Genomic DNA, 25,916 nt, shown 5'->3' with positions numbered 1-25,916 from the left:
GCCACATCTGTGGTATAACATAATTAAAATATATATATATACACATATGCAATTGACGATCACGAAACACTGATCATTTGTATGGATCTCCCTTCCCATTTCTTTGTGGATTTCCCACATATACATATATATTTATTCCCATACTTAGAGTAAACACGTCACTAAATGTAAACTCTTCTAAACATATTTATTATCATGCGTAAGTAAATAAATGCGAGGAAAAAATTAGGAGAACTCTATACAAAATGTTCAAAATATTCTAGTATAAATTATATTATAAATTATATACCATTCTTGTGCCAAGGCTTCTCATAAAAATAACGTCCCAACTTTGTACTCTACTAGCATACAGTTGCTGGAGTTACTGTGTGGCGAAGTCACCCTTCCTACACCGTACACAGTATGCTCAGCCTCCTAGGGGTCCTGTAGCACAGTAGTCTATGTCTTGGCGTCTCAACCGAGGGACCAAGGGTTTTAATCCCATTGCGGGACAGAGACAGTTGGGCATATTTCCATTCATAATATAATAATAGTAATAATTTTGAGAAAATCCGTAGAAGCAGTGATGAGGGCTCGAACGTATGTATATTGATGCAGTCACGTTAGTGTGATTACTCTGTGTAATAATACTTTTATTGATATAATGTATATATGAAGCAAGATACGGACGATTACTTTATATAAAGCTACTAATATGCAGAAATAGATACTTGTGAGTTAGAGATCTGTTGTTTCTGGCATCTTGAGAAAGGCTTCCTGTACCGACCATGGGGAACGAAGAGTATGAGGCCGCTAAAATAGCCTAAAACCAACCAGCAAGTTTGGTGTTGAGCCTTAAGGCCTATCAACCTCTGGAGGGTTATAAAGGCCGCCACATCTAATGACCAACCAGGAAATATACTTTTATCCTGAGCATAATCTTACGACTACAATAAACTCCGTGTATATACACAGAAGTGGAGTATACTTCTCGGTTAATATACCCCTTCCGCGGATCATATGTCAGATTGACCTTAGTATATATAGTTATAATTGCCAACAATGCCAAAACTACTAGCGTTCAGATTCACTCATTACAAGGCATATGATAGTATTTCCCCATGACCTGAATCTCATGAGTTACAGTATTCCTTCCAGGAAGATGAATACAAATATTAAAGTGTAACCTCAGCGTATGGCAGCAAGAGACGCAGGTTGCCTGAGGTAAGACTGCCACCTCACAGGCCGGCCACTGTAGCGTGAGGCTCCACGCTGAGGACATACCAGTGTGAGGCTCCACACTGAGGACATACCACTGTGAGGCTCCACACTGAGGACATACCAGTGTGAGGCTCCACACTGAGGACATACCAGTGTGAGGCTCCACACTGAGGACATACCACTGTGAGGCTCCACACTGAGGACATACCACTGTGAGGCTCCACACTGAGGATATACCAGCCTTTCACAACCAAGTAAAACTGAGCTATAATATATTATCCTTCTACAACTGCAGCGATAGAATCCTGATTGTCTTAGGCACGTCTCCTCTCCCGCCATAATGGTTGCCATGACTACCCAGCAACGCGTGGTTGCCATCACTCTCCTCACCCAGGTGTATGTTCTCATTCTCATCTACCTCAACTACTCGCGGGACGAAGGTGGACTGAATGTGGCAACTGTGAACGCCGAAAAGATGCTTTCTAAAGTTGATAGTGGTGGTAACACACTGACTACAACTGTGAGGAGTGCAAGAAAACAACATACAATAGAACATATTGGTAAGAAACTGTCTAGTGATAGAGATGTGGGAGATAGGAATGGCAACAGTAGCTTACTAGATGTGATAAACAGTGAAAAGACACATGCTGGCACGATCGGTGTTGGTGTGGAAGACAGTGAAGGCGCATCTAGATCCACCACCATCACACTTGGAAGAACAGTGAGGACGTATAAGGAAGAACAAATTAAAAATAATGTTCGTCAACGGAAGCTCTTAGCTCATCACAGTGGTAATTTGCGCCTTCATAAGACATTACATGAAAAGGTATCTGTAGTCTCCCAACACAGGATTCCAGAAGCTGGAAATGCCTCAGATCCTGAAGCTCTGAATGCTGCTGGATTTTCTCTACCAGGAAGCAGTCAAGATGCCAAAGTTCTCCTTAATGGTAATGAAGAGGCCGATGAGGATTTCGTTCCAGGTCAAAAATCAGCTAACGTTTTAATTCCTAGACGTCAAAAATCAGCTAACGTTCCAGTTCCTAGACGTCAAAAATCAGCTAACGTTCCAGTTCCTAGACGTCAAAAATCAGCTAACGTTTCAATTCCTAGACGTCAAAAATCAGCTAACGTTTCAATTCCTAGACGTCAAAAATCAGCTAACGTTCCAGTTCCTAGACGTCAAAAATCAGCTAACGTTCCAGTTCCTAGACGTCAAAAATCAGCTAACGTTTCAATTCCTAGACGTCAAAAATCAGCTAACGTTTCAATTCCTAGACGTCAAAAATCAGCTAACGTTCCAGTTCCTAAACGTCAAAAGGCAACTCACGCTCCCATTCCTGGACATGAAGAGGAAGCTCAACCTTCACATCCTAGACAACAGGCGGCAGCTCAATCTTCAACATCTAGACTTCAAGAGGCATCTCAAGCTGTCATTCCTAGACGTCAAGAAGTAGCTGAAGCTTCCTTAATTGAATACATAAAGGAAGCTAAAGATTCACACTCTAAGGAACTCAAGGATAAGGACAATCTACTCCTGGATATCACAGTAAACATCATGGGTGTAACTATATCAGTGGACGGTCACCAGGTAAGTGTACTCTGGATATCACAGTAAACATCACGGGTGTAACTATATCAGTGGACGGTCACCAGGTAAGTGTACTCTGGATATCACAGTAAACATCACGGGTGTAACTATATCAGTGGACGGTCACCAGGTAAGTGTATCCTGGATATCACAGTAAACATCATGGGTGTAACTATATCAGTGGACGGTCACCAGGTAAGTGTACCCTGGATATCACAGTAAACATCACGGGTGTAACTATATCAGTGGACGGTCACCAGGTAAGTGTACTCTGGATATCACAGTAAACATCACGGGTGTAACTATATCAGTGGACGGTCACCAGGTAAGTGTACCCTGGATATCACAGTAAACATCACGGGTGTAACTATATCAGTGGACGGTCACCAGGTAAGTGTACTCTGGATATCACAGTAAACATCATGGGTGTAACTATATCAGTGGACGGTCACCAGGTAAGTGTACCCTGGATATCACAGTAAACATCATGGGTGTAACTATATCAGTGGACGGTCGGCAGTACCTTTCTGACATTAGATTCGTTTAACGCGAATAACGTCAGGATTGGCTAAGAATGCCTTACTCACTCACATGGATATTTTATGATTTTTATGCTACTGGAATTCCTTGTGCGTCACCAATCAAAACTCGTTATATTTTATGACTTTGATACTATTATTCAGATTTAAATTGAGAAGCTGCATTTATCTTACGTTTATGATTGCGATAGATCCAAATCCAAATTTGGATCATTAAAAAAGAAAGTCCTCTATTCTTAAATCATTATTCTAACCCAAAGATTACCCATTGAATAACCCATAGATAAAATAGAACGTCCTCTATTCTTAAATCATTATTCTAACCATTAAATCACTATTCTATATGTACACATTAAATATTTCAATGCCAAAAAAAAAAATTTAGTGGGAATTCTGATGTTTTGTTTGTCTGCCAATTAGAGTTGGCAGATTAGAGTAGATTAGAGCTGATACAACTGTGGCTCCCTGGCAGGTGTACAGCAGTCTTAACAAAACAGCATTGTGGGGCGGGACACCGGGCCGGCTGCACGCTGGCCTACACCTGCTCGCCCTGCACCAGCTGACAGGACAGGTCATGGCCACAGCGGCCTACATGACCTGGCTCAGCACTACAGACCGACAGTTTACAGAGACCTTGCAGAAAATTCAAGATGGCCGCCTCTTAGTCATCTTGGGAGCGGTAAGTTGAAATTGAGCACAGCACCCCGTACATAAAGAGTACAAACTGTTCAAACATTCGAACTGTTGTTTGTCCTGGGCCAGGATCCGTCGAGCTTGTCTACTTGCGAAACCTGTACATCATTTCTCAATTATGGAGGCTTTGGTTTGTATTTTTCAACAGTTTATGAGAATCGAAACTTCCACAACCCATGGTTGTTATTGTTATAAACAACCTCATGGTGCTTCGGAGATCATAAACCGTTTAATAAATGCACTCTAAGTCGCCATGAATGAGGAAAGATGCAAAGGTTTCGTAAGTGGTCACGTAAATATTTGATGAAACGTGCAACTTTTCTCTCACCTCCCAGATTCTCTCGAGACAAGGTATACATATAATTTTCCTTTTTAGTTTTAATAATTATTCGCTCTATAACGCATTGTGCAGTACGAAAAATTGTTGAAAATTAGATATGGTTCCATCATATGAACAGCACGCAAGATATACCTGATTTCTTATATCAGAATATTTCGTTGTAATCCTCGATTTCTTATGCCACTATATCTCACACTGCAAACTATTATGGAATAATCTTTATTAAGTTCCCCTCCTCTCTCTCTCTCTCTCTCTCTCTCTCTCTCTCTCTCTCTCTCTCTCTCTCTCTCTCTCTCTCTCTCTCTCTCTCTTATGTACCTTTCTGTACCTGCTTGATGGGGTTCTGGGAGTTCTTCTACTCCCCAAGCCTGGCCTCTAACCTACCCAATCGTTTAATCATGATTTTTGGTGTCACGTCGTTTGCAAATAGAAACTTTATTGGCCTTGAACTATCAAGTTATCACATAGAAATCGTCCATCTTATCAATGAACGTAATAAACTGGGATTCGTGTGACAGCCGGACTTCACGTTGTTCCTGGAGGAGGCGACAATACGGGTGCTGGAGGAGATGGGCGCCCTCTACATCGACAGGTTGGCCTACAAGGACGCGTGGTGCCTGCTGGTGCACAAGGGCGGCGGGGTGCTGCAGGAGGCCCTCGTCACCTCGCTCCCACAACGCAACTTGAGCAAGTTCGATGTGTCGCCGCTCACTCTTCATGTTTCTGTACCTCGCAAAACACGTGAGTATTGAAGGTGGTGTTGGGCCTGGCACACAACTGTATACGAGATGTCAGTGTCATGTGGATATTGTGAGTGATCACCATACAATAACCATATTAACCATCCCTGGCAATTGTGGTGAGGGGCGTTGGCCATGCAGTTCAACACTATTCACATTAACTGTTCCTATAGAACGGACGTGTGGATGGTACGGATCACAGGGAATGGAAGAGAGAGCAGTCTTCTGCCAGACATACGAAGGATACGATAACTTCTGCAGCTGTGACGACCCGCCCTGGTCCCCTCAACCACACTCACCCGTAAGATATTTATTTATCAATCACAATTAAATATTGTGGCTAGTTCTGCAACAACACTTGATATACTGCTGAAGCTTTATTTAGTTTTACTTTATAATCACATCTACAGGTAAATATTGAGACGCACGTTCTTGAATTCCTGGACACGCAGCTCATTCACATCAACAATGATCAAATTCTCGTTCATACGAATGTTTACGAATGGAAACACATTACTCATACTCTAACCCGAAGATGTTCGAACTATAATTAAACATTAGTTCGTTTTTTTCTATGTTCGAACCACAACTTTGTAAATGCTTCCCCCACGTACTACAAATAAAACAGCCCATCCTCATCAACAGAAGGCAAATGTTATTCTATGCAGCTCTCCAAACCCTCTGTTCAGCCTAGCATCATCAGAGACCAAATGCTTGTTAATCCAGCTGCTAAAGCCACAAATCTGTTTATGAATGAACAACTCTTTACACACGACTCAACTGATGATGTTTGAACATTTCTCGAGCAGTACTCCGCTGACGACCTCTGTTCAAATCGCAAATCTGTAAACACTTCACTCACGTACTACGAATACAAACAGTCGCCAACAAAACCCAAGTTACTGTTAATGTAACTTGAGATAACATCACATTATGCTTAACTTCAAAATTGCAGTTTTAAAACATTTTCAAAAGCTAATTTTAGCTTGAAGACTATGAAGGTTGTTAGAAAATAGTGTTTTGTATAAGGTGGAGTACGAGATGAAGGAGGTGATCCCTGTGGCCATAGTGACAGCTCGCCGGCTGCCCCACGTCCTGCGTCAGGTGGGGCAGGTGTGGGCCAGCCCCGGCGGCACCAACACACCCATCACCATCTTTGTCGACGGCCACAACCCCGAGGCCCAGGCGCTGGCTGCCCTCCTCCACCTCCCTCTAGTCCAACACTACGACGCCGTCCCCAGAGGTACGCTTCTACCACCATGTGTACACTACCATCATTTATCAGGAATTTTAAGGCTAATTTCACCTTTATTCCTTTTTTTCCGATTCCATTTTCTGCTATTTTACTGATTCTTTGCCATTACGAGCTGCCTCGTTTGAGCCTACAGGCCTTCTGCAGTTTGTCTTATGATCGCATATAAGCTCGTTTTTCATGCTTTACTTCCCCACTTTACCCTCACCTTCCCTCTTGTCTTCCTGTACACTCTCTCTCATCCTTGTCCTGAACTAATAAGGGTTCGGGAGGTCATCACTTTTATTTAATATGTTTTGGTTACGTTATATATATTTTACAGGATGGGGATCCCGGCAGTCCCTAGGTCTTTTTTAGGGGGTAGAAATAGCCCAAGCTACTCTATCCCTTTGAGATGTATTTTTCTTGTCTCAATAAACATACTTGAACCTAGGTCTTTCTCCCCTTACTCCCCTCTCCAATCCTCCAATCTCCCCTTTCTCATTCTGTATCTAATTTTGTTTATTTGGGTTCATTTTATTAACACATTTAGGTACATGTGCATTTGTGCAGTTACCCTACACTATATGAAGGGAAATACAGCGTGTCAAAAAGCTAGCTACGTGGTGCTAAAACTCCCCATCACACAGGATGGTTAGTCATACAGGGTCATGTGATCAGTAGTCTGCACTGGCAAACTCTGGGTGCATTATGAAAATATCTTCATGAACACAAGAGTGAATAAGGCAGCAGTGATACTAAAAAGTCTCTACCTCGCAGGGTGGTTAGTCATACAGGGCCATAGGTTTAGTAGCCTGCAATGACAGACTCTGGGTTCGTTATGAGGATATCATGAACACCAGAGTGAATAAGGATGATTTTTTTTTTTATTAAGAAATGAGGTACATCTGCATTAGTGCAGTTACCCTAGACTATATGAAGTGGAGTACAGTATGTCAATAAAGCTAACTAGGTGATGCTAAGAAATCCCCATCACACAGGATGGTTAGTCATACAGAGGCATGTGATAAGCGGTCTGCACTGGCAGACTCCGGATGCATTTTGAGGATATCATCAACACAAGATAGAATAAGGTAGCAGTGGTAATACAAGTCCCCATCTCGCAGGACTGTTAGTCATACAGGGCCATATGTTTAGTAGCCTGCACTGGTAAATTTTGGGTACACTGTGAGGATATCTTCAAGAATACGAGAGTGAATAAAGTAATTGCAAAACTCCAGGTACCTCATGCAGATTAGACCTTTCAGAATAAGGACGAGTCACTGAAAAACTACAACAAATCTAAGGGAACAAACCTACAAATTCAGCGTCGCTATAGATGTCGATATTTATTTAAGATTGGCATTGGGGGCGACCCCGATTGGTCAATCTCACTCCCATTCTCCACATGTGTCATCTTGTAAAGTTGGACAACACTAGCCCTAAACGTCTGGCCTCCTACTTTGAACGGTGTTACAGTCAGATGGTCAATTTTATAGTTACAAAAATCATTTGTATTCAGTATTCGTCATGCATGACCTGTTGGTGATATTGCTTGTGCTTCATAAGCGAACACTCAGATTATCTGCCTCTTGTTCTTCACAGGTTCGACAAATCGAATCAGTTATCATGTAAGATTTGTCTTAACGAAGGTGTTTGAGCTCTACCCTGAGGCCGACAAAGCTATCATCCTCGAGGACGACCTCGATCTCTCTCCGGATTTCATCCCGTGAGTATCAGTTAAACCATTCCTTAACCTCATCCCGTGAGTATAAGTTAAACCATTCCTTAACCTCATCCCATGAGTATAAATTAAACCATTCATTAACCTCATCCCGTGAGTATAAGTTAAACCATTCCTTAACCTCATCCCATGAGTATAAATTAAACCATTCATTAACCTCATCCCGGGAGGTTAATTAAGATTTATTCTAATATTTAAAAACAAAAATGGTAACACAATCAATAATAATTACTTGAACTGTTTTGTTATATTCCAGTTAATAAGTTAGAGATGCAATGGTGTACCAACATAGATATAAGAAATGTCTCAAGCCTCTCTCAACTATGGCTTAGGCTCAACCCATTCTCAATCAGTTCCTAGGCTTAAACTCCTCGTAACCAAAGCCTAACATCAAACCCCTCTCAACAAAAGCCTAGCTCCAAACCACTCTCAACAAAAGCCTAGCTCCAAACCACTCTCAACAAAAGCCTAACTTCAAACCCCTCTCAACAAAAGCCTAACTTCAAACCACTCTCAACAAAAGCCTAGCTCCAAACCACTCTCAACAAAAGCCTAACTTCAAACCCCTCTCAACAAAAGCCTAGCTCCAAACCCCTCTCAACAAAAGCCTAACTTCAAACCCCTCTCAACAAAAGCCTAGCTCCAAACCACTCTCAACAAAAGCCTAACTTCAAACCCCTCTCAACAAAAGCCTAGCTCCAAACCACTCTCAACAAAAGCCTAACTTCAAACCCCTCTCAACAAAAGCCTAGCTCCAAACCCCCCTCAACAAAAGCCTAGCTCCAAACCACTCTCAACAAAAGCCTAGCTCCAAACCCCCCTCAACAAAAGCCTAGCTCCAAACCACTCTCAACAAAAGCCTAACTTCAAATCCCTCTCAACAAAAGCCTAGCTCCAAACCACTCTCAACGAAAGCTTAGCTTCAAACCCCTCTCAACAAAAGCCTAGCTTCAAACCCCTCTCAACGAAAGCTTAGCTTCAAACCACTCTCAACTCATAACTTTACCCAGACCAGGATCTCTTCACCAGGTAAAAGTGGCCATTGTCTCGCCAGGTACTTCCACCAGACAGCGTCGCTGCTCGAGACAGACCCCAAGTTGCTGTGCGTGAACGCCTACAACTACAACGCCTTCAACCACACCGCCCTCGACCCCACGCGCCTCTACAGGGTCCACGGGTTTCCCAACTACGGCTGGATGGTCAGGAAGGCAGTGGCCCAAGAGATGGTCAGCAAGTGGGCCGCTTTAAACTCGGTAAGTTTTTATAGTAAGAAAAGAGTTCATACCCAAGTGTTATAGCCTATAACGCTGCTGTTATTTAAAACTTCAATATAGATATTATTAGAAGCTTATCACTGTTTAAACAAATCACTAGACATTTGATCTCTGTTATTTGAGATCTTTGCAGGTGAAAAATGAAGTGATCAACGTTTAATATAAATACTAAATATTTTATATACGTTAAATTATACTAAAAGACATATGTGAACACACATTCAAGGAATTATAGTGTACCAAGGCCTCGTCATTTGAATTTTGATCCCTAAGCGATTACAACAACTTGAGATTCATCTTCTCTAATTGGGATATCCTGTGAATTGTGATGTAATTCTCTAATTGACATCTTCTCTAATTGTGATATCCTGCACAAATACTGCATTCCTTTGATTATAGTTAACGTTGGTCAGTGGTCAAAGTGGAACCACTGGCAACATTGTTTTATAATGTTTTTCTTTAATGATACGGGCAGATATTTTACCACAATTCAAAATAAAGGTTTCTTGTTCAGCTGAACCAAATGTCATTTGAATTTGCCTCATATCAAGCACACAAGCCTCAATTACTGTTCTTTATTCTAGTCAACAATTTCCGGAGAATTATTTCAGATGTTTCTCGATAAAAATTGTAGGGATGCAATCTTGATATCCAATGTATACCCGGTATTCATACACCTATAACTGTTATCCATTATACATATATTTATAAGTATAGATTCAGGAGAGAGACTGGTAAATACTGGTTTGGAAATTGGGTAGTTAATTTATGAAACAGTGTACCGGGTAATATTAATAATAACAGTATAGATTGCCTACTGCAATTTCTTTCTCTTGTGTTATTAGGGCTACCACAATAGCCTACTGACAAGCCAGCAAGGACACAAGTCCAGGACTCAGGTATACTCTCTGTGTATATACACAGACAAGTGGAGTTACACCTTCCCATGAATACAGTGTCAGGTGTTTTATTGCTTACGCTTCTACAACTAAACCCCAGTATCATATTTGAGTTATTTCGTATAATTTATGCACTGATGCAACTGACGATCACACAACACTTGAGTGGTCGACTGATGAAACCTTGAGTGACCGATAATGTTATAACTCCTTTCTCATTTCACTTTTTTCCGCACAATTATGCATTGATATTTACGCACAACATTCCTCCGAATCATGACTTCCAGATCTTTCATGCTTTCAAATTTAGCAATTTCAACTTTGTCCAGCTGATATAGGGTGATTATTATCATTTCCCAGGCCCTGAACATAACATTTTCAGCAACAAACTTATCTACCAATCTTTTGTCGACTTTAAAAGCCAAATCAAATCGCCTTGAGGCTATTTTGAGTCTTCTGTATTTATTTCTCCCACTATTTTTGTATCGTTTGCAACTTTGCAAATCCTGTGTCTAATTCAAATATTTATATGTTAAACAACAAAGCTCCATGGACAGAACCTTGGTGCATGCCAGTTGAAATGGTCTGCCACCCTGATTAACTCCATTTATTTTGTTTCCTTTGATATAGCTATGCCCTTGCTCAGCTTAAGATAACTCCCGCAATACACTGAGCCTCTACCGTTCTACTCAGTCTTTCGTGAGGTATGGTATCAATACCTAAAGTCAAGGTGTAGAATGCCAAGCCTTTCCGCAATCATCTGCCTCATTATGAACAAAATGAACAAAATCAAATTAGTCAAACATGAGTGGCCCTTGGTACAGCTATCTTGTAAATCGTGTATTAATCTAAGATTGTCATGATGTATAGGAATGGATTTTGCGATTATAGATTCAAGCCAAATGGTCATAGTTTGAAGCAAGTAATATATTTTGCTAAAGATCCACACCACATTTGCAACTCTTCTATATAATGGAACTCCGTTCGATTCTAATGATTTATTAAATATGAATGTCAAGGGTTCGCAAAACTTATCTTTTCATTAAGGACCTTTGCAAAGACTTCATCTGGTTCTGAGAGATCTGAAAGTCTAGGATCATCCCAGACGTAGGTTCGAATTCTCATCACGCCCTTGTTGATTTATTCATCAGAAAGCTATCTGTGCCACAGGGTATAGACTGGGACCAATGGGTGCGAGCGGCCATCATGGGTGATCGGGACATCCTGGTGCCGGAGATCCCACGCACCAAGCACCGTGGGGGAGGGGGAGTCCACGTCACCGGTATAGAACAAGAGCAGTACTACAACCAGCGGCCCCTCAACGCTCTCCTCAACGTCACCCTCGACCTCCACGGGTAAGTTGTCACCCTCCACGTCCACGGGTAAGTTGTCACCCTCCACGTCCACGGGTAAGTTGTCACCCTCCACGTCCACGGGTAAGTTGTCACCTTCCACGTCCACGGGTAAGTTGTCACCCTCCACGTCCACGGGTAAGTTGTCACCCTCCACTTCCACAGGTAAGTTGTCACCCTCCACGTCCACGGGTAAGTTGTCACCCTCCACGTCCTTGGGTAAGTTGTCACCCACCACGTCCACGGGTAAGTTGTCACCCTCCACGTCCACGGGTAAGTTGTCACCCTCCACGTCCACGGGTAAGTTGTCACCCTCCACGTCCACGGGTAAGTTGTCACCCTCCACGTCCACGGGTAAGTTGTCACCCTCCACGTCCACGGGTAAGTTGTCACTCTCCACGTCCACGGGTAAGTTGTCACCCTCCACATCCACGGGTAAGTTGTCACCCTCCACGTCCACGGGTAAGTTGTCACCCTCCACGTCCACGGGTAAGTTGCCACTCTCCACGTCCACGGGTAAGTTGTCACCCTCCACGTCCACGGGTAAGTTGTCACCCTCCACGTCCACGGGTAAGTTGTCACCCTCCACGTCCACGGGTAAGTTGTCACCCTCCACGTCCACGGGTAAGTTGTCACCCTCCACATCCACGGGTAAGTTGTCACCCTCCACGTCCACGGGTAAGTTGTCACCCTCCACGTTAACGGGTAAGTTGTCACCCTCCACGTCCACGGGTAAGTTGTCACCCTCCACGTCCATGAGTAAGTTGTCACCCTCCACGTCCACGGGTAAGTTGTCACCCTCGACCTCCACAGGTAAGTTGTCACCCTCGACCTCCATGGGTAAGTTGTCACCCTCCACGTCCACGGGTAAGTTGTCACCCTCCGCGTCCACGGGTAAGTTGTCACCCTCCACGTCCACGGGTAAGTTGTCACCCTCCACGTCCACGGGTAAGTTGTCACCCTCCACGTCCACGGGTAAGTTGTCACCCTCCACGTCCACGGGTAAGTTGTCACCCTCCACGTCCACAGGTAAGTTGTCACCCTCCACGTCCACGGGTAAGTTGTCACCCTCCACGTCCACGGGTAAGTTGTCACCCACCACGTCCACGGGTAAGTTGTCACCCTCCACGTCCACGGGTAAGTTGTCACCCTCCACGTCCACGGGTAAGTTGTCACCCTCCACGTCCACGGGTAAGTTGTCACCCTCCACGTCCACGGGTAAGTTGTCACCCTCCACGTCCACGGGTAAGTTGTCACTCTCCACGTCCACGGGTAAGTTGTCACCCTCCACATCCACGGGTAAGTTGTCACCCTCCACGTCCACGGGTAAGTTGTCACCCTCCACGTCCACGGGTAAGTTGCCACTCTCCACGTCCACGGGTAAGTTGTCACCCTCCACGTCCACGGGTAAGTTGTCACCCTCCACGTCCACGGGTAAGTTGTCACCCTCCACGTCCACGGGTAAGTTGTCACCCTCCACGTCCACGGGTAAGTTGTCACCCTCCACATCCACGGGTAAGTTGTCACCCTCCACGTCCACGGGTAAGTTGTCACCCTCCACGTCCATGGGTAAGTTGTCATCCTCCACGTCCACGGGTAAGTTGTCACCCTCCACGTCCACGGGTAAGTTGTCACCCTCCACGTCCACGGGTAAGTTGTCACCCTCCACGTCCATGGGTAAGTTGTCATCCTCCACGTCCACGGGTAAGTTGTCACCCTCCACGTTAACGGGTAAGTTGTCACCCTCCACGTCCACGGGTAAGTTGTCACCCTCCACGTCCATGAGTAAGTTGTCACCCTCCACGTCCACGGGTAAGTTGTCACCCTCGACCTCCACAGGTAAGTTGTCACCCTCGACCTCCATGGGTAAGTTGTCACCCTCCACGTCCACGGGTAAGTTGTCACCCTCCACGTCCACGGGTAAGTTGTCACCCTCCACGTCCACGGGTAAGTTGTCACCCTCCACGTCCACGGGTAAGTTGTCACCCTCCACGTCCACGGGTAAGTTGTCACCCTCCACGTCCACGGGTAAGTTGTCACCCTCCACGTCCACGGGTAAGTTGTCACCCTCGACCTCCATGGGTAAGTTGTCACCCTCCACGTCCACGGGTAAGTTGTCACCCTCCACGTCCACGGGTAAGTTGTCACCCTCCACGTCCACGGGTAAGTTGTCACCCTCCACGTCCACGGGTAAGTTGTCACCCTCCACGTCCACGGGTAAGTTGTCACCCTCCACGTCCACGGGTAAGTTGTCACCCTCCACGTCCACGGGTAAGTTGTCACCCTCCACGTCCACGGGTAAGTTGTCACCCTCCGCGTCTACAGGTAAGGATGTCACCCCTAGACAAATATGGAAGAACCCATATTTCATACATATCTTTGCTAGAGAGATCCGTTCATCTAGACCATGGGTCTCCAAACTTTTCAATGTAAGCGCCACATTATATATTTCCCATATTTATGTGGGCCGGAGGAATAAAAAATGAAAAAAAAACAAAATCAAATCAGTGCCAGTAATTTAATTTCCTCAAATATTAAAGTATAAACATGGACAAATTAAAACATATCTTTTTGGAAAAAATCAGGGTAAACTAAATAGATTCCTGCCTTTAGTTTTATGCAACCAAATTAGTGTGACGAATGATACTGTCGTTTTGACTTCAAAATTTCATTAAAATCAGGTTCCAGATTAGATGAGCCAATTGTAAGAATTGATTTCAAGTGATCATCAGACAAATTTGCTCGATAGTCAGATTTCACATACTTCATTTTGGAAAAAGTTTGTTCACACCAGTATGTTGAAGCAAAAATGGACACAAAACTACAAGCAAACTTTATCGAATTTGGAAACTGATCTGGCTGCAGGCATTTATAAAACTCAATCAGATTTCCTTCTCTATACTTATCTTTCAGTCTGTCATCTGCCTGGAGATCAATAATTTCCATTTGAAATTGAGTTGGAAGATTTTCAGCATTGCAGTCAAATGGATTATGAAAGAGCCTGATTTCATTTGCTTTGGCATCAAGGTCAGCAAATCGCTTCTGAAACTGTTTTTTCAAATTTGAAATTATTTCATTTGCAAATGAAAAAGGAAATTCAACTTTACTTTCTGCGTGAAATTTTTCACAACATGGAAAATGAGCAAAATTCTTAACCTTCACATGGCCTTCAAGTAGCGCAAGTTTTGCTCTGAATGCCTTGACATGAACAAAGTAGTCACTGATCAAATTTGTTTTGCCTTGCAATTTCAGATTCAAGTTATTCATATGACCTGTCATATCTGCAAAAAATGCCAATTTCCAAATCCATTCACATTCTGATAATAATGGCTGAGGTTTATTTTTCTCTGTGAGAAATAAATCAATTTCTAATCTGATCTCAAAGAAATGCAGCAAAACCTTTCCACAACTAAGCCATCTAACTGCAGTATAATAAGGCAAGTTAACAAACTCCGCATCAATTTCTTTCAAGAAATCACGGAACTGGCGATGGTTGAGTGCATGACATCTAATGAAATTAACCACAGAAACAACAGGTTTCATGACACAAGACATATCAACATATTTTAGGCACAATGCTTGTTGATGGATAAGGCAATGCAGAAAAATGGGTTTTGAGAATCCTCCAACCTCACAAGCTGTTGTAATTTGCCCAACCAAACCCTTCTTTGTCCCAGACATATTCTTTCCTCCATCAATTGTCAAACACTGCACTTGTTTCCATTCCAGGTTATATTCTGTCATAGTTTTACTTACTTCATTGAAAATGTCCTCTCCAGTTGTTGTGGTGTGCATGCTGTGAACTGATGCTAATTCTTGGCTCACATTAAATTCACTATCAACACCACGAATGAATACTAAGAGCTGAGAAGTATCACACACATCAGTTGATTCATCCAACGCAAGAGAATACCAACAAAATCTTTTTGTTTTTTCCTTTATTTGCCGAATTATGTCGCCTCCTAAATCTTCAATTCTACGAGCAACAGTATTTGACCCAAGACTTATCATTTTGAAGAGGTTTACTTTTTCTGGACATACCTCTCCTGCTGCTTCCACTATACACTCTTTTATGATACTACCATCAGTGAAAGGTTTTCCTTTTTTAGCCAACACATAGGCAACTTTGTAACTGGCTCGAGTTGAATTTTCATTTTCAGATTTTTTCTTTCTGAAAACAGCTTGTTGAGAATGCAGACTGTGCTGAAATGATTCAAACATTTTAGTGCGTTCTGCTCCTGTGATGTGAGAATAACTTGAGCCATGTTTAGATTCATAGTGCCGACGAATATTGTATTCCTTCAGAACAGCAACACTGTCTCTACATATTATGCATAAAGCTTTATCATTTGCTATCACAAAAAAGTACTTTATCTTCCATTCGTCATTGAACCGACGGCACTCACTGTCCACTTTTCATTTCTTTATCTTTTCCATATCTGAAAACATAAGGGTAAAATAAATGAAATAAATTCTACAGGAAAAAAACAGCTTGTATGTGGTGTTAAAAAGCATAGCATATTATTATAAAGTGGTAAATATTATGGCAACAGCTTTCATTGATAAACTTAATGGTTACCATTTTAACTATTTTAAACATGCAATATTTTTGGCTACAATAGTATTATTGCTATTTTGTATAACTAAGATAAAGGCATTGTCAAAGTACAGAGAAAAGAATATTGTACAGTGTTTGTGCTTCCTGAAACGGAAGCAGCGAAGCCCCACTCGCCCTCCATCCCCACAATATACAGTTATACACAACTGATTGGTTGTAATGCACAACACATACCTACCAGTATTAGTATCTGTGCGTCACACTATCGAGAGAGAGGAAAACTGACTCGGGTTGAGCGCCACCAGTCAGCAGCCCCAGCTTTGAATAATTCTGCGATGCCATTCGTACGATAATTATTTTTTCAAGGCCACCACACAGGGATTTGTTTGGAGGGCCGGATGAAATTATGTGGCGGGCCGGATGTGGCCCGCGGGCCATAGTTTGGAGACCCCTGATCTAGGCTGTGATGAGACAACCCGTCCTCCTTGTCGTACGTCGCATTTTGACGTATACTCCACCTAAGGCCAAAAACTGTCGTACTAGAAAATGGAAGCGGCTCGCGAAAGTGACGTACTGTCCCGTTTTCTGTTTTGGGTCCTCTGGTAGGTTAGAATAAGAGCACTTTAATACAACAGTTTTTTGACGTTGGGAACGCTTGCGAGAACAGGTTAGTTGGGAAGTTAATTAAACGATTCCCAGCTGTTCTTAGCAATATTTCTTGAGAAAGAAAACTAATCTTGCAAGAAGGGTAACCCACCTATATTCCACAATAATTTTGAAAATGGGTCATATTGGATATTGTTCAACGCTTCTCGGGAATAATTAAGATTTTTTGTAGTTATTAAAATTATTAATTATGTGGACAAGACCCATTTATGAGCGGGAGTGCAAATATATAGAGCCACATAATGGGCTTTAAAACTAAACGCTAATATTGATAACCAGTTCCACTATTTACAAGTTTGCTAACGTAAACACTGATAGTTTAGTGACAGTTTTAATCCGTTTAGTTTAATTAACGATTAAACTTCACCCATGACGTGGGCTGTGGTAGAGGAGTCAGTCTCGCTCTCTCTCTCTCTCTCTCTCTCTCTCTCTTTCTCTCATACACACAGTTTCAAGAACAACACCTCAAATTTAAGCCAAGAAAATCAGGTGTCGCATTAGTTCAGTCCGTCCTCCTAAGGTTGCTCAACGTCAAGAAAACGGTTAATGTAAAGTGACCTCTCCTAACCTGCCAGAGGACCTAAAACAGAAAACGGGAGAGTACGTCACTTTCGCGATCCGCTTCCATTTTCTAGTACAACGATTTTTGGCCTTATGTAACGCATACGAGCGAAATGCGACGTTCTTTGTAGGAGAACAGTTTCCCTGCCACAGCCAATCTAACACTTTATGTAGGGCATACGAAAATCTGTGTATCTATGTATTTACGTATGTAGGTTAGGTTAGCATTTTAAAAGCACCGAATCACCTTCTGTGGTTTAGTGTTCAATAAACCCCTGAACTCTATGTTTAACACTTCTCTAACCCTGTCCATGAAGGACAGAAGAAAATGTATATATGCTGGTTAGCATTGTAAATGTGTGGCCACGTCTGTGGAAGAAAAAAAACAAAAAAAAAAACACAGCCATCGTGTAGGCAGTGGTGGAAGACCGGCAGCACGCGCACTGGTCTAAGGCGTTCAATCCGCCTATAACTCAGCATATAAGTTCAAGTTAAAAGGAAGACGTCTAATTACAGTAATGTGATTAATGTTAATCTTAAAGAACTCCTTAATTAGTAGGTCATACTTAATCTTAGGATTGTGGGTAGGCTGGCCAGGAGCCATATTCACAAAGCAGTTACGCAAGCACTTACGAACGTGTACATCTTCCCTCAATCTTTGACGGTTTTGGTTACATTTATTAAACAGTTTACAAGCATGAAAACTGTCCAATCAACTGTTATTGTTATAAACAGCCTCCTGGTGCTTCGGAGCTCATTAACTGTTTAATTGTAAAGATTAAGAAAAGATGTAGAGGTTTTGCGTAATTGCTTCGTGGATCTGGCCCCAGAGGTTTATGAAACCGTGCGGGATGAAGGCCATGAGGCTATGCGCTGTTTGGAAACTAGTTTTATAAAGTATTAGTATCTTCATTTGTTGAGAAGTTATGAAGATACTAATGAGGTGTCCAATACGCTCCTTGCGAGGAGGGTATTGGACACCCTCCTCACAAGACCATCATTGTCTAGGGAGGAAGGTGTCAAATACCAGGAGCAAAATGATACTGTGATGATGGCATTATCAGATGGGAAAAGTGGAATAAGAATTATTTTTGTTTAATTGTACAAATTTGTTGGTTGAAATGAAGTGTAACTTTCCTCGATGTGATGACTGTTACTAAGATTCTAAGATAATTATGCCTTATAGTCTTATACCATATATTTATCAGGGCGGAGTTATACAGATACATCAAGTTCCACGTCAACAACATCAGGACGGCCAATGTGGTGCGCTTTGCCCAACACCCGTGCAAGGAGATCACCATTCCCCGCCACCAGGTCAGTTGCCGTCTCTTCTTCAACACCACCATCAGTGTTAGATCCGGACTCTGCCTTACCATCGCTGGCACTCTGGCCTATACCCCCACCACCACCTGAGTCACCTCTGGCTTATTATAACTCTGTCACCAGTGTCGGGTCTCACCTGTGTACCCGACCACCAGGTGTGTCAAAGGTACACACACACACACACACACACACACACACACACACACACACACACACACACACACACACACACACACACACCAGGACCAGGTCTTCACAGTAAGCACCCCGCGACCCGAATAGTCAAGTAATACCTCACTGATGCTCCTAATGAAACTGCCTTTTACCCATGATAGCTAATCAAGTCAATATCTGGTCTTTATTCCCTCAAACGTATCAGTGTTGGGTGATGCCTGATCTCACATGGTCATGTGGTCAACGCCCTCACCTTCCCTTATGCTACAGTGTCCTAGGATAAACATGTTTCGTGCTTAATGACCAGGGCCAGTATTCGTAAAGCATTTACGTGTCCAATGATAAAGCCTGTACATCTTTTGTCAATCATGGCGGCTTAAGTCTCTACTTGTTAAACTATTTACAAGATTGACAACGCAACGAGGTCGTTCTCGACCCAAGGTTCTTATTGTTAAAGACAACACTTCACAGTCTCTAAACTCGTAAATTGTTTAATACATGTAAACAAAAGCGCCATGATTGAGGACAGATGTATAGGTTACGTAAGTGGACATGGAAATGCTTGATGAATCCGTCCTAGCCCCTGGGACCAGATTCACCAAGCAGTTACGAACCTGTACGTCTTTTCTCAATCATTGGCGGCTTTGTTTACAATTATTAAACAGTTAATGAGCTCCGAAGCACCAGGAGGCTGTTTATAACAATAACAACAGTTGATTGTGAAGTTCTCATGCTTGTAAACTGTTTAATAAATGTAACCAAAGTTGTCAAAGATTGAGGAAAGATGTATACGTTCGTAAGTGCTTGCGTAACTGCTTGGTGAATCTTGCCCCCGTAGTCGGCTCTAAGCGTCGCCTCACCCTGCCACAGGTAAACCAGAGCTTCGTGGTGTACGTCCATCGGGAGGAGATGTCCAACAAAACAGTGTGGTCTCACTACGTCGCCTCCAGGGTGAGTTACCTTACCTGTATTATCTACCACAGACGTGGCCACTCCTTTGTAATGCTAGCCAGCACACATACATTCTTTACGGGCTATTCAGGCCCGTGCCACCTCTTGGGTGGCTTAATCTTTATCCATCAATCACGTACATTCTCGTCTGTCATATATAAACAGAGACCTACAAAAAACAGCGTCGTTGACTATTACTTTCACCATATAATAGGTTGGAATTAGGTATAGTGATTACTTTCTTGTTTAGTTTTGAATACTTAACCAACTGTCCCACGAAGAAAAGTGTTAATTAATTACAGATTCCTCCATTTCATTTCATTTCTTTATTATGCACCTCATACCAATCCCGTGGGCGGTGGTGGAAAGGGTTACAGAGGCACATAATCGGTCCATCCTAAACCATAAATGTCTTGAGTACTTGTATAAGGAATGTACAAAGCCGCAGCAAACATTCTCCCCAGTAACACAAATTGCAACCGGTGGCTCATTCTCCTGACGGGACAGACAGCAACCAACAGTTACGATAAGGCCATTTAGACTTGTGATAAAACATCCACAACTGTTAATATTCGTATTATAAGTACACCTAACAGGTATAAGGCCTCCGTATCAGGGTTTCCATTAAACTCTGAGACAACTGCCTGCATTGTCAGTTACAATGTTTGCGTCACGCACACGAACTAGGAGGAACACCTTTCTTTTTTTCTTTCTTGTCTCAATAAACATACTTGAAGGAGGAACACCTCGTCATCTTCAGGGATGCTAAACTCATCATCACAAAAGAACAAAATATTAACAGAAAGTGTATAGAGTCTGTTCTCATCAATTATTAGAACACAATCAAACAAAACCTATAACAACTCGGAAAATCAAAAAGTAAATTGTTAGATATAATCCTCACATCTCTCACTGGGGCCTGACGACTGAGTGGACAGCGCTCGGGATTCGTAGTCCTAAGGGTCCGGGTTCGAGGCGGAAACAAATGGGCAGAGTTTCTTTCACCCTGATGTTCCTGTTTGCCTAGCAGTATATAGGTACCTGCGAGTTAGACAGCTGCTACGGGCTGCTTCCTGGGGATGTGTAACAAAAAGGAGGCCTGGTCGAGGACCGGGCCGCGGGGACGCTAAGCCCCGAAATCATCTCAAGATAACCTACCCTCATCGACCTCACCCCACCTTCATTTTTTTAGAAACACTTTCTTGTCCTTCTTAGATTTCACAAAGCCTTAAAAGGTGAGACGTTTACAATAAATTATGCCTAATATAATCTAGGTATTTCTTCACAATGTTCTCAGTACTTTGGGATCTCTTTAGTCAAAACTACACACCACATATATGACTCGACAACCTGTGCCATGCAATGTTTCAGCTCCATGTGTCATGCAGTGATTCAGCTCCATGTGTCATGCAATGTTTCAGCTCCATGTGTCATGCAGTGATTCAGCTCCATGTGTCATGCAATGTTTCAGCTCCATGTGTCATGCAATGTTTCAGCTCCATGTGTCATGCAATGTTTCAGCTCCATGTGCCATGCAATGTTTCAGCTCCATGTGTCATGCAGTGATTCAGCTCCATGTGTCATGCAATGTTTCAGCTCCATGTGTCATGCAGTGATTCAGCTCCATGTGTCATGCAGTGATTCAGCTCCATGTGTCATGCAATGTTTCAAACCCTTGCTAAACCATTCCAAAATTCGTGATGGTGTGGTGTGGTGTGTGGTGTAGTGTAGTGTAGTGTAGTGTGGTGTGTAGTGTGGTGTGGTGTGGTGTAGTGTAGTGAAGTGTGGTGTGGTGTTGTGTGGTGTTGTGTGGTGTGGTGTGGTGTGTTGTGTTGTGTGGTGTTGTGTGGTGTTGTGTGGTGTAGTGTGGTGTTGTGTGGTGTGATGTTGTGTGGTGTGGTGTAGTGTGGTGTGGTGTTGTGTGGTGTTGTGTTGTGTGGTGTTGTGTGGTGTGGTGTTGTGTGGTGTGATGTTGTGTTGTGTGGTGTTGTCTGGTGTAGTGTGGTGTTGTGTGGTGTGATGTTGTGTGGTGTGGTGTAGTGTGGTGTGGTGTTGTGTGGTGTGGTGTTGTGTGGTGTGGTGTAGTGTGGTGTGGTGTTGTGTGGTGTGGTGTTGTGTGGTGTGGTGTAGTGTGGTGTGGTGTGGTGTTGTGTGGTGTGGTGTTGTGTGGTGTGATGTTGTGTGGTGTGGTGTAGTGTGGTGTGGTGTTGTGTGGTGTTGTGTTGTGTGGTGTTGTGTTGTGTGGTGTGGTGTTGTGTGGTGTGGTGTTGTGTTGTGTGGTGTTGTCTGGTGTAGTGTGGTGTTGTGTGGTGTGATGTTGTGTGGTGTGGTGTAGTGTGGTGTGGTGTGGTGTGATGTTGTGTGGTGTGGTGTAGTGTGGTGTGGTGTGGTGTGGTGTGGTGTTGTGTTGTGTGGTGTTGTGTGGTGTTGTGTGGTGTGATGTTGTGTGGTGTAGTGTGGTGTGGTGTTGTGTGGTGTGGTGTTGTGTGGTGTAGTGTGGTGTTGTGTGGTGTGATGTTGTGTGGTGTGGTGTGGTGTGGTGTTGTGTGGTGTGGTGTTGTGTGGTGTAGTGTGGTGTGGTGTAGTGTGGTGTGGTGTTGTGTGGTGTGGTGTTGTGTGGTGTTGTGTGGTGTGGTGTAGTGTGGTGTGGTGTTGTGTGGTGTGGTGTTGTGTGGTGTTGTGTGGTGTAGTGTGGTGTTGTGTGGTGTAGTGTGGTTTTGTGTGGTGTGGTGTTGTGTGGTGTTGTGTGGTGTAGTGTGGTGTTGTGTGGTGTGATGTTGTGTGGTGTGGTGTAGTGTGGTGTGGTGTTGTGTTGTGTGGTGTTGTGTGGTGTAGTGTGGTGTTGTGTGGTGTGATGTTGTATGGTGTGGTGTGGTGTTGTGTGGTGTGGTGTTGTGTGGTGTGGTGTTGTGTGGTGTGGTGTTGTGTGGTGTGGTGTTGTGTGGTGTGGTGTTGTGTGTGTAGTGTGGTGTGGTGTAGTGTGGTGTGGTGTTGTGTGGTGTAGTGTGGTGTTGTGTGGTGTGATGTTGTGTGGTGTGGTGTTGTGTGGTGTAGTGTGGTGTTGTGTGGTGTGGTGTTGTGTGGTGTTGTGTGGTGTAGTGTGGTGTAGTGTGGTGTAGTGTGGTGTAGTGTGGTGTAGTGTGGTGTGGTGTAGTGTTGTGTGGTGTAGTGTGGTGTTGTGTGGTGTGGTGTTGTGTGGTGTGGTGTTGTGTGGTGTGGTGTTGTGTGGTGTTGTGTGGTGTAGTGTGGTGTAGTGTGGTGTAGTGTGGTGTAGTGTGGTGTAGTGTGGTGTTGTGTGGTGTTGTGTGGTGTAGTGTGGTGTAGTGTGGTGTGGTGTAGTGTGGTGTAGTGTGGTGTGGTGTTGTGTGGTGTAGTGTGGTGTAGTGTGGTGTTGTGTGGTGTGGTGTTGTGTGGTGTTGTGTGGTGTAGTGTAGTGTTGTGTGGTGTGGTGTGGTGTGGTGTAGTGTGGTGTGGTGTTGTGTGGTGTAGTGTGGTGTAGTGTGGTGTGGTGTTGTGTGGTGTAGAGTGGTGTGGTGTGGTGTAGTGTGGTGTAGTGTGGTGTGGTGTTGTGTGGTGTGGTGTGGTGTTGTGTGGTGTTGTGTGGTGTAGTGTGGTGTAGTGTGGTGTGGTGTACTCCCTGCCCTGACGTCCTCTCCTACTGTGACGAGATGAGTTCCTTCCAGTGTCTGGGCTTCAACGATCGCAACTCCTGCGACCATCTTCAGATGATGTATACCGGCTCCTTCTACGGCAACCAGTTGTATATCATCATGTGTCCCTTCTCCCCTTACTGGTGAGTGCTGCTAACATCATGTGTCCCTTCTCCCCTCACTGGTGAGTGCTGCTAACATCATGTGTCCCTTCTCCCCTTACTGGTGAGTGCTGCTAACATCATGTGTCCCTTCTCCCCTTACTGGTGAGTGTTCCTGACATCATGTGTCCCTTCTCCCCTCACTGGTGAGTGCTGCTAACATCATGTGTCCCTTCTCCCCTCACTGGTGAGTGCTGCTAACATCATGTGTCCCTTTACCCCTTACTGGTGAGTGCTGCTAACATCATGTGTCCCTTCTCCCCTTACTGGTGAGTGCTGCTAACATCATGTGTCCCTTCTCCCCTTACTGGTGAGTGCTGCTAACATCATGTGTCCCTTCTCCCCTTACTGGTGAGTGTTCCTGACATCATGTGTCCCTTCCCCCCTTACTGGTGAGTGCTGCTAACATCATGTGTCCCTTTCCCCCTTACTGGTGAGTGCTGCTAACATCATGTGTCCCTTCCCCCCTTACTGGTGAGTGCTGCTAACATCATGTGTCCCTTCTCCCCTCACTGGTGAGTGCTGCTAACATCATGTGTCCCTTCTCCCCTCACTGGTGAGTGCTGCTAACATCATGTGTCCCTTCCCCCCTTACTGGTGAGTGCTGCTAACATCATGTGTCCCTTCCCCCCTTACTGGTGAGTGCTGCTAACATCATGTGTCCCTTCTCCCCTCACTGGTGAGTGCTGCTAACATCATGTGTCCCTTCTCCCCTCACTGGTGAGTGCTGCTAACATCATGTGTCCCTTCTCCCCTCACTGGTGAGTGCTGCTAACATCATGTGTCCCTTCTCCCCTCACTGGTGAGTGCTGCTAACATCATGTGTCCCTTCTCCCCTCACTGGTGAGTGCTGCTAACATCATGTGTGTGCAAAATGTTATACAAGAGCATTGTGAAATACTTTTGGGCCATTTTTTTACTAATTATTTTTTTCACCAACCACAGACCGGGACAGAAATTTGTCTTTCATTTAATTTTAACCTGAAGCCTCTGTTCACCTAGCAATAAAATAAGTACCCGAGAGTTAGGCCACTGTTGTGGGCTAATTCTTGGAGAAGGTCAGTAGATTGGGCAGGGGATGGGGGGACCTCGATAAGCCTAATTTCATGTTTCCTGTGCCCTGATAAAAGGAACTTAATAAATACATATGAGGTGTTCCCCACAGTCTGACGAAAGATTAATATACAAGAGGTGTTCCTCACAGTTGCTGTTATTGTTGTTTTAGATTCAGCTACTCAGAACAAAAGTTGCAAGTAGCACGGGCTATGGTGAGCCCGTAGTGGACTTACCTGGCACAGGAGCGGGGCTGTAACTGTTGTTCCCCACAGCCTTTACGAAGGTTTAATATACATGAGGTGTTGCCCACAGCCTGACGAAGGATCCAGCGGACGTGTACAAGGTGACGGAGGAGGACGTGACCTACGCCACCTACCACCCCTTCAGGGACACCACGACGACGATGACGCTGTCTGAGCGGGTCACCCCCGTCTCCCTGGCTGACGAGGTCAACCTCACCAACCTCGTCTACTCGCAGACCCGCGTCACAATTACCGAGAATTGAAACCGTTGGGCGCGTTTCCTGTCACCCAATGCCTCTGTTCACCTAGCAGTAATTAGGCACCCAGGAGTTAGTCAGCTTGTTGTGGGATCGCATCCTGGGAAGGGTCAGTAGTTCGACCTAGGGGGGGGGGCTTGATATAAGCCTAATATGTATAAATACACTGGTTGCCTGTCCCCCGACACAATGAATTATTATTGTTAATATTAAAATGGTCAGTAACACGTAGGAAATGAAAGTGACGACGTGTCAGTCCGTCCTGGACCCGTGTCATGTCACGTGTCACGTCACGTGTCACATCATGTGTCACGTGTCACGTCACGTGTCAAGTCTCGGACCTCACTGAGTCCCGGACGTCATCAAGTCGCAGGAGCAGAGTGGGAGAAGGAGTCGGCCTTATATTGGCTTCCTCGACCATTGTTGGTATGTCACGACTTGATAATGGTCCTGGACTTGATAATGGTCCTGGACTTGATAATGGTCCTGGACTTGATAATGGTCCTGGACTTGATAATGGTCCTGGACTTGATAATGGTCCTCGACTTGATAATGGTCCTGGACTTGATAATGGTCCTGGACTTGATAATGGTCCTGGACTTGATAATGGTCCTCGACTTGATAATGATCCTGGACTTGATAATGGTCCTCGACTTGATAATGGTCCTGGACTTGATAATGGTCCTCGACTTGATAATGGTCCTGGACTTGATA

The 25,916-nt window shown here is 44.1% G+C and overlaps 1 protein-coding gene across 1 annotated transcript; it reads left to right on the top strand.

Moving 5' to 3' along the window:
- The first annotated feature begins 1,221 nt into the window (after nt 1–1,221).
- LOC123756852 (protein O-linked-mannose beta-1,2-N-acetylglucosaminyltransferase 1) lies at nt 1,222–25,456 on the top strand. Its single transcript, XM_069331985.1, has 12 exons — nt 1,222–2,788; nt 3,800–4,006; nt 4,879–5,101; nt 5,274–5,401; nt 6,130–6,343; nt 7,937–8,060; nt 9,130–9,328; nt 11,419–11,603; nt 18,594–18,702; nt 19,756–19,836; nt 23,520–23,629; nt 25,016–25,456. Exons 1-12 carry the CDS (start codon nt 1,541–1,543, stop codon nt 25,206–25,208), a joined length of 3,021 nt encoding a protein of 1,006 aa, XP_069188086.1. The 5' UTR covers nt 1,222–1,540; the 3' UTR covers nt 25,209–25,456.
- Nucleotides 25,457–25,916: the final 460 nt, after the last annotated feature.

This window comes from Procambarus clarkii, chromosome 26 (assembly GCF_040958095.1).
Source record: "Procambarus clarkii isolate CNS0578487 chromosome 26, FALCON_Pclarkii_2.0, whole genome shotgun sequence".
NCBI classification, from domain to species: domain Eukaryota; kingdom Metazoa; phylum Arthropoda; class Malacostraca; order Decapoda; family Cambaridae; genus Procambarus; species Procambarus clarkii.
The sequence above is the reverse complement of the archived record's forward strand: the minus strand, read 5'-3'. Positions and strand labels throughout refer to the sequence as shown.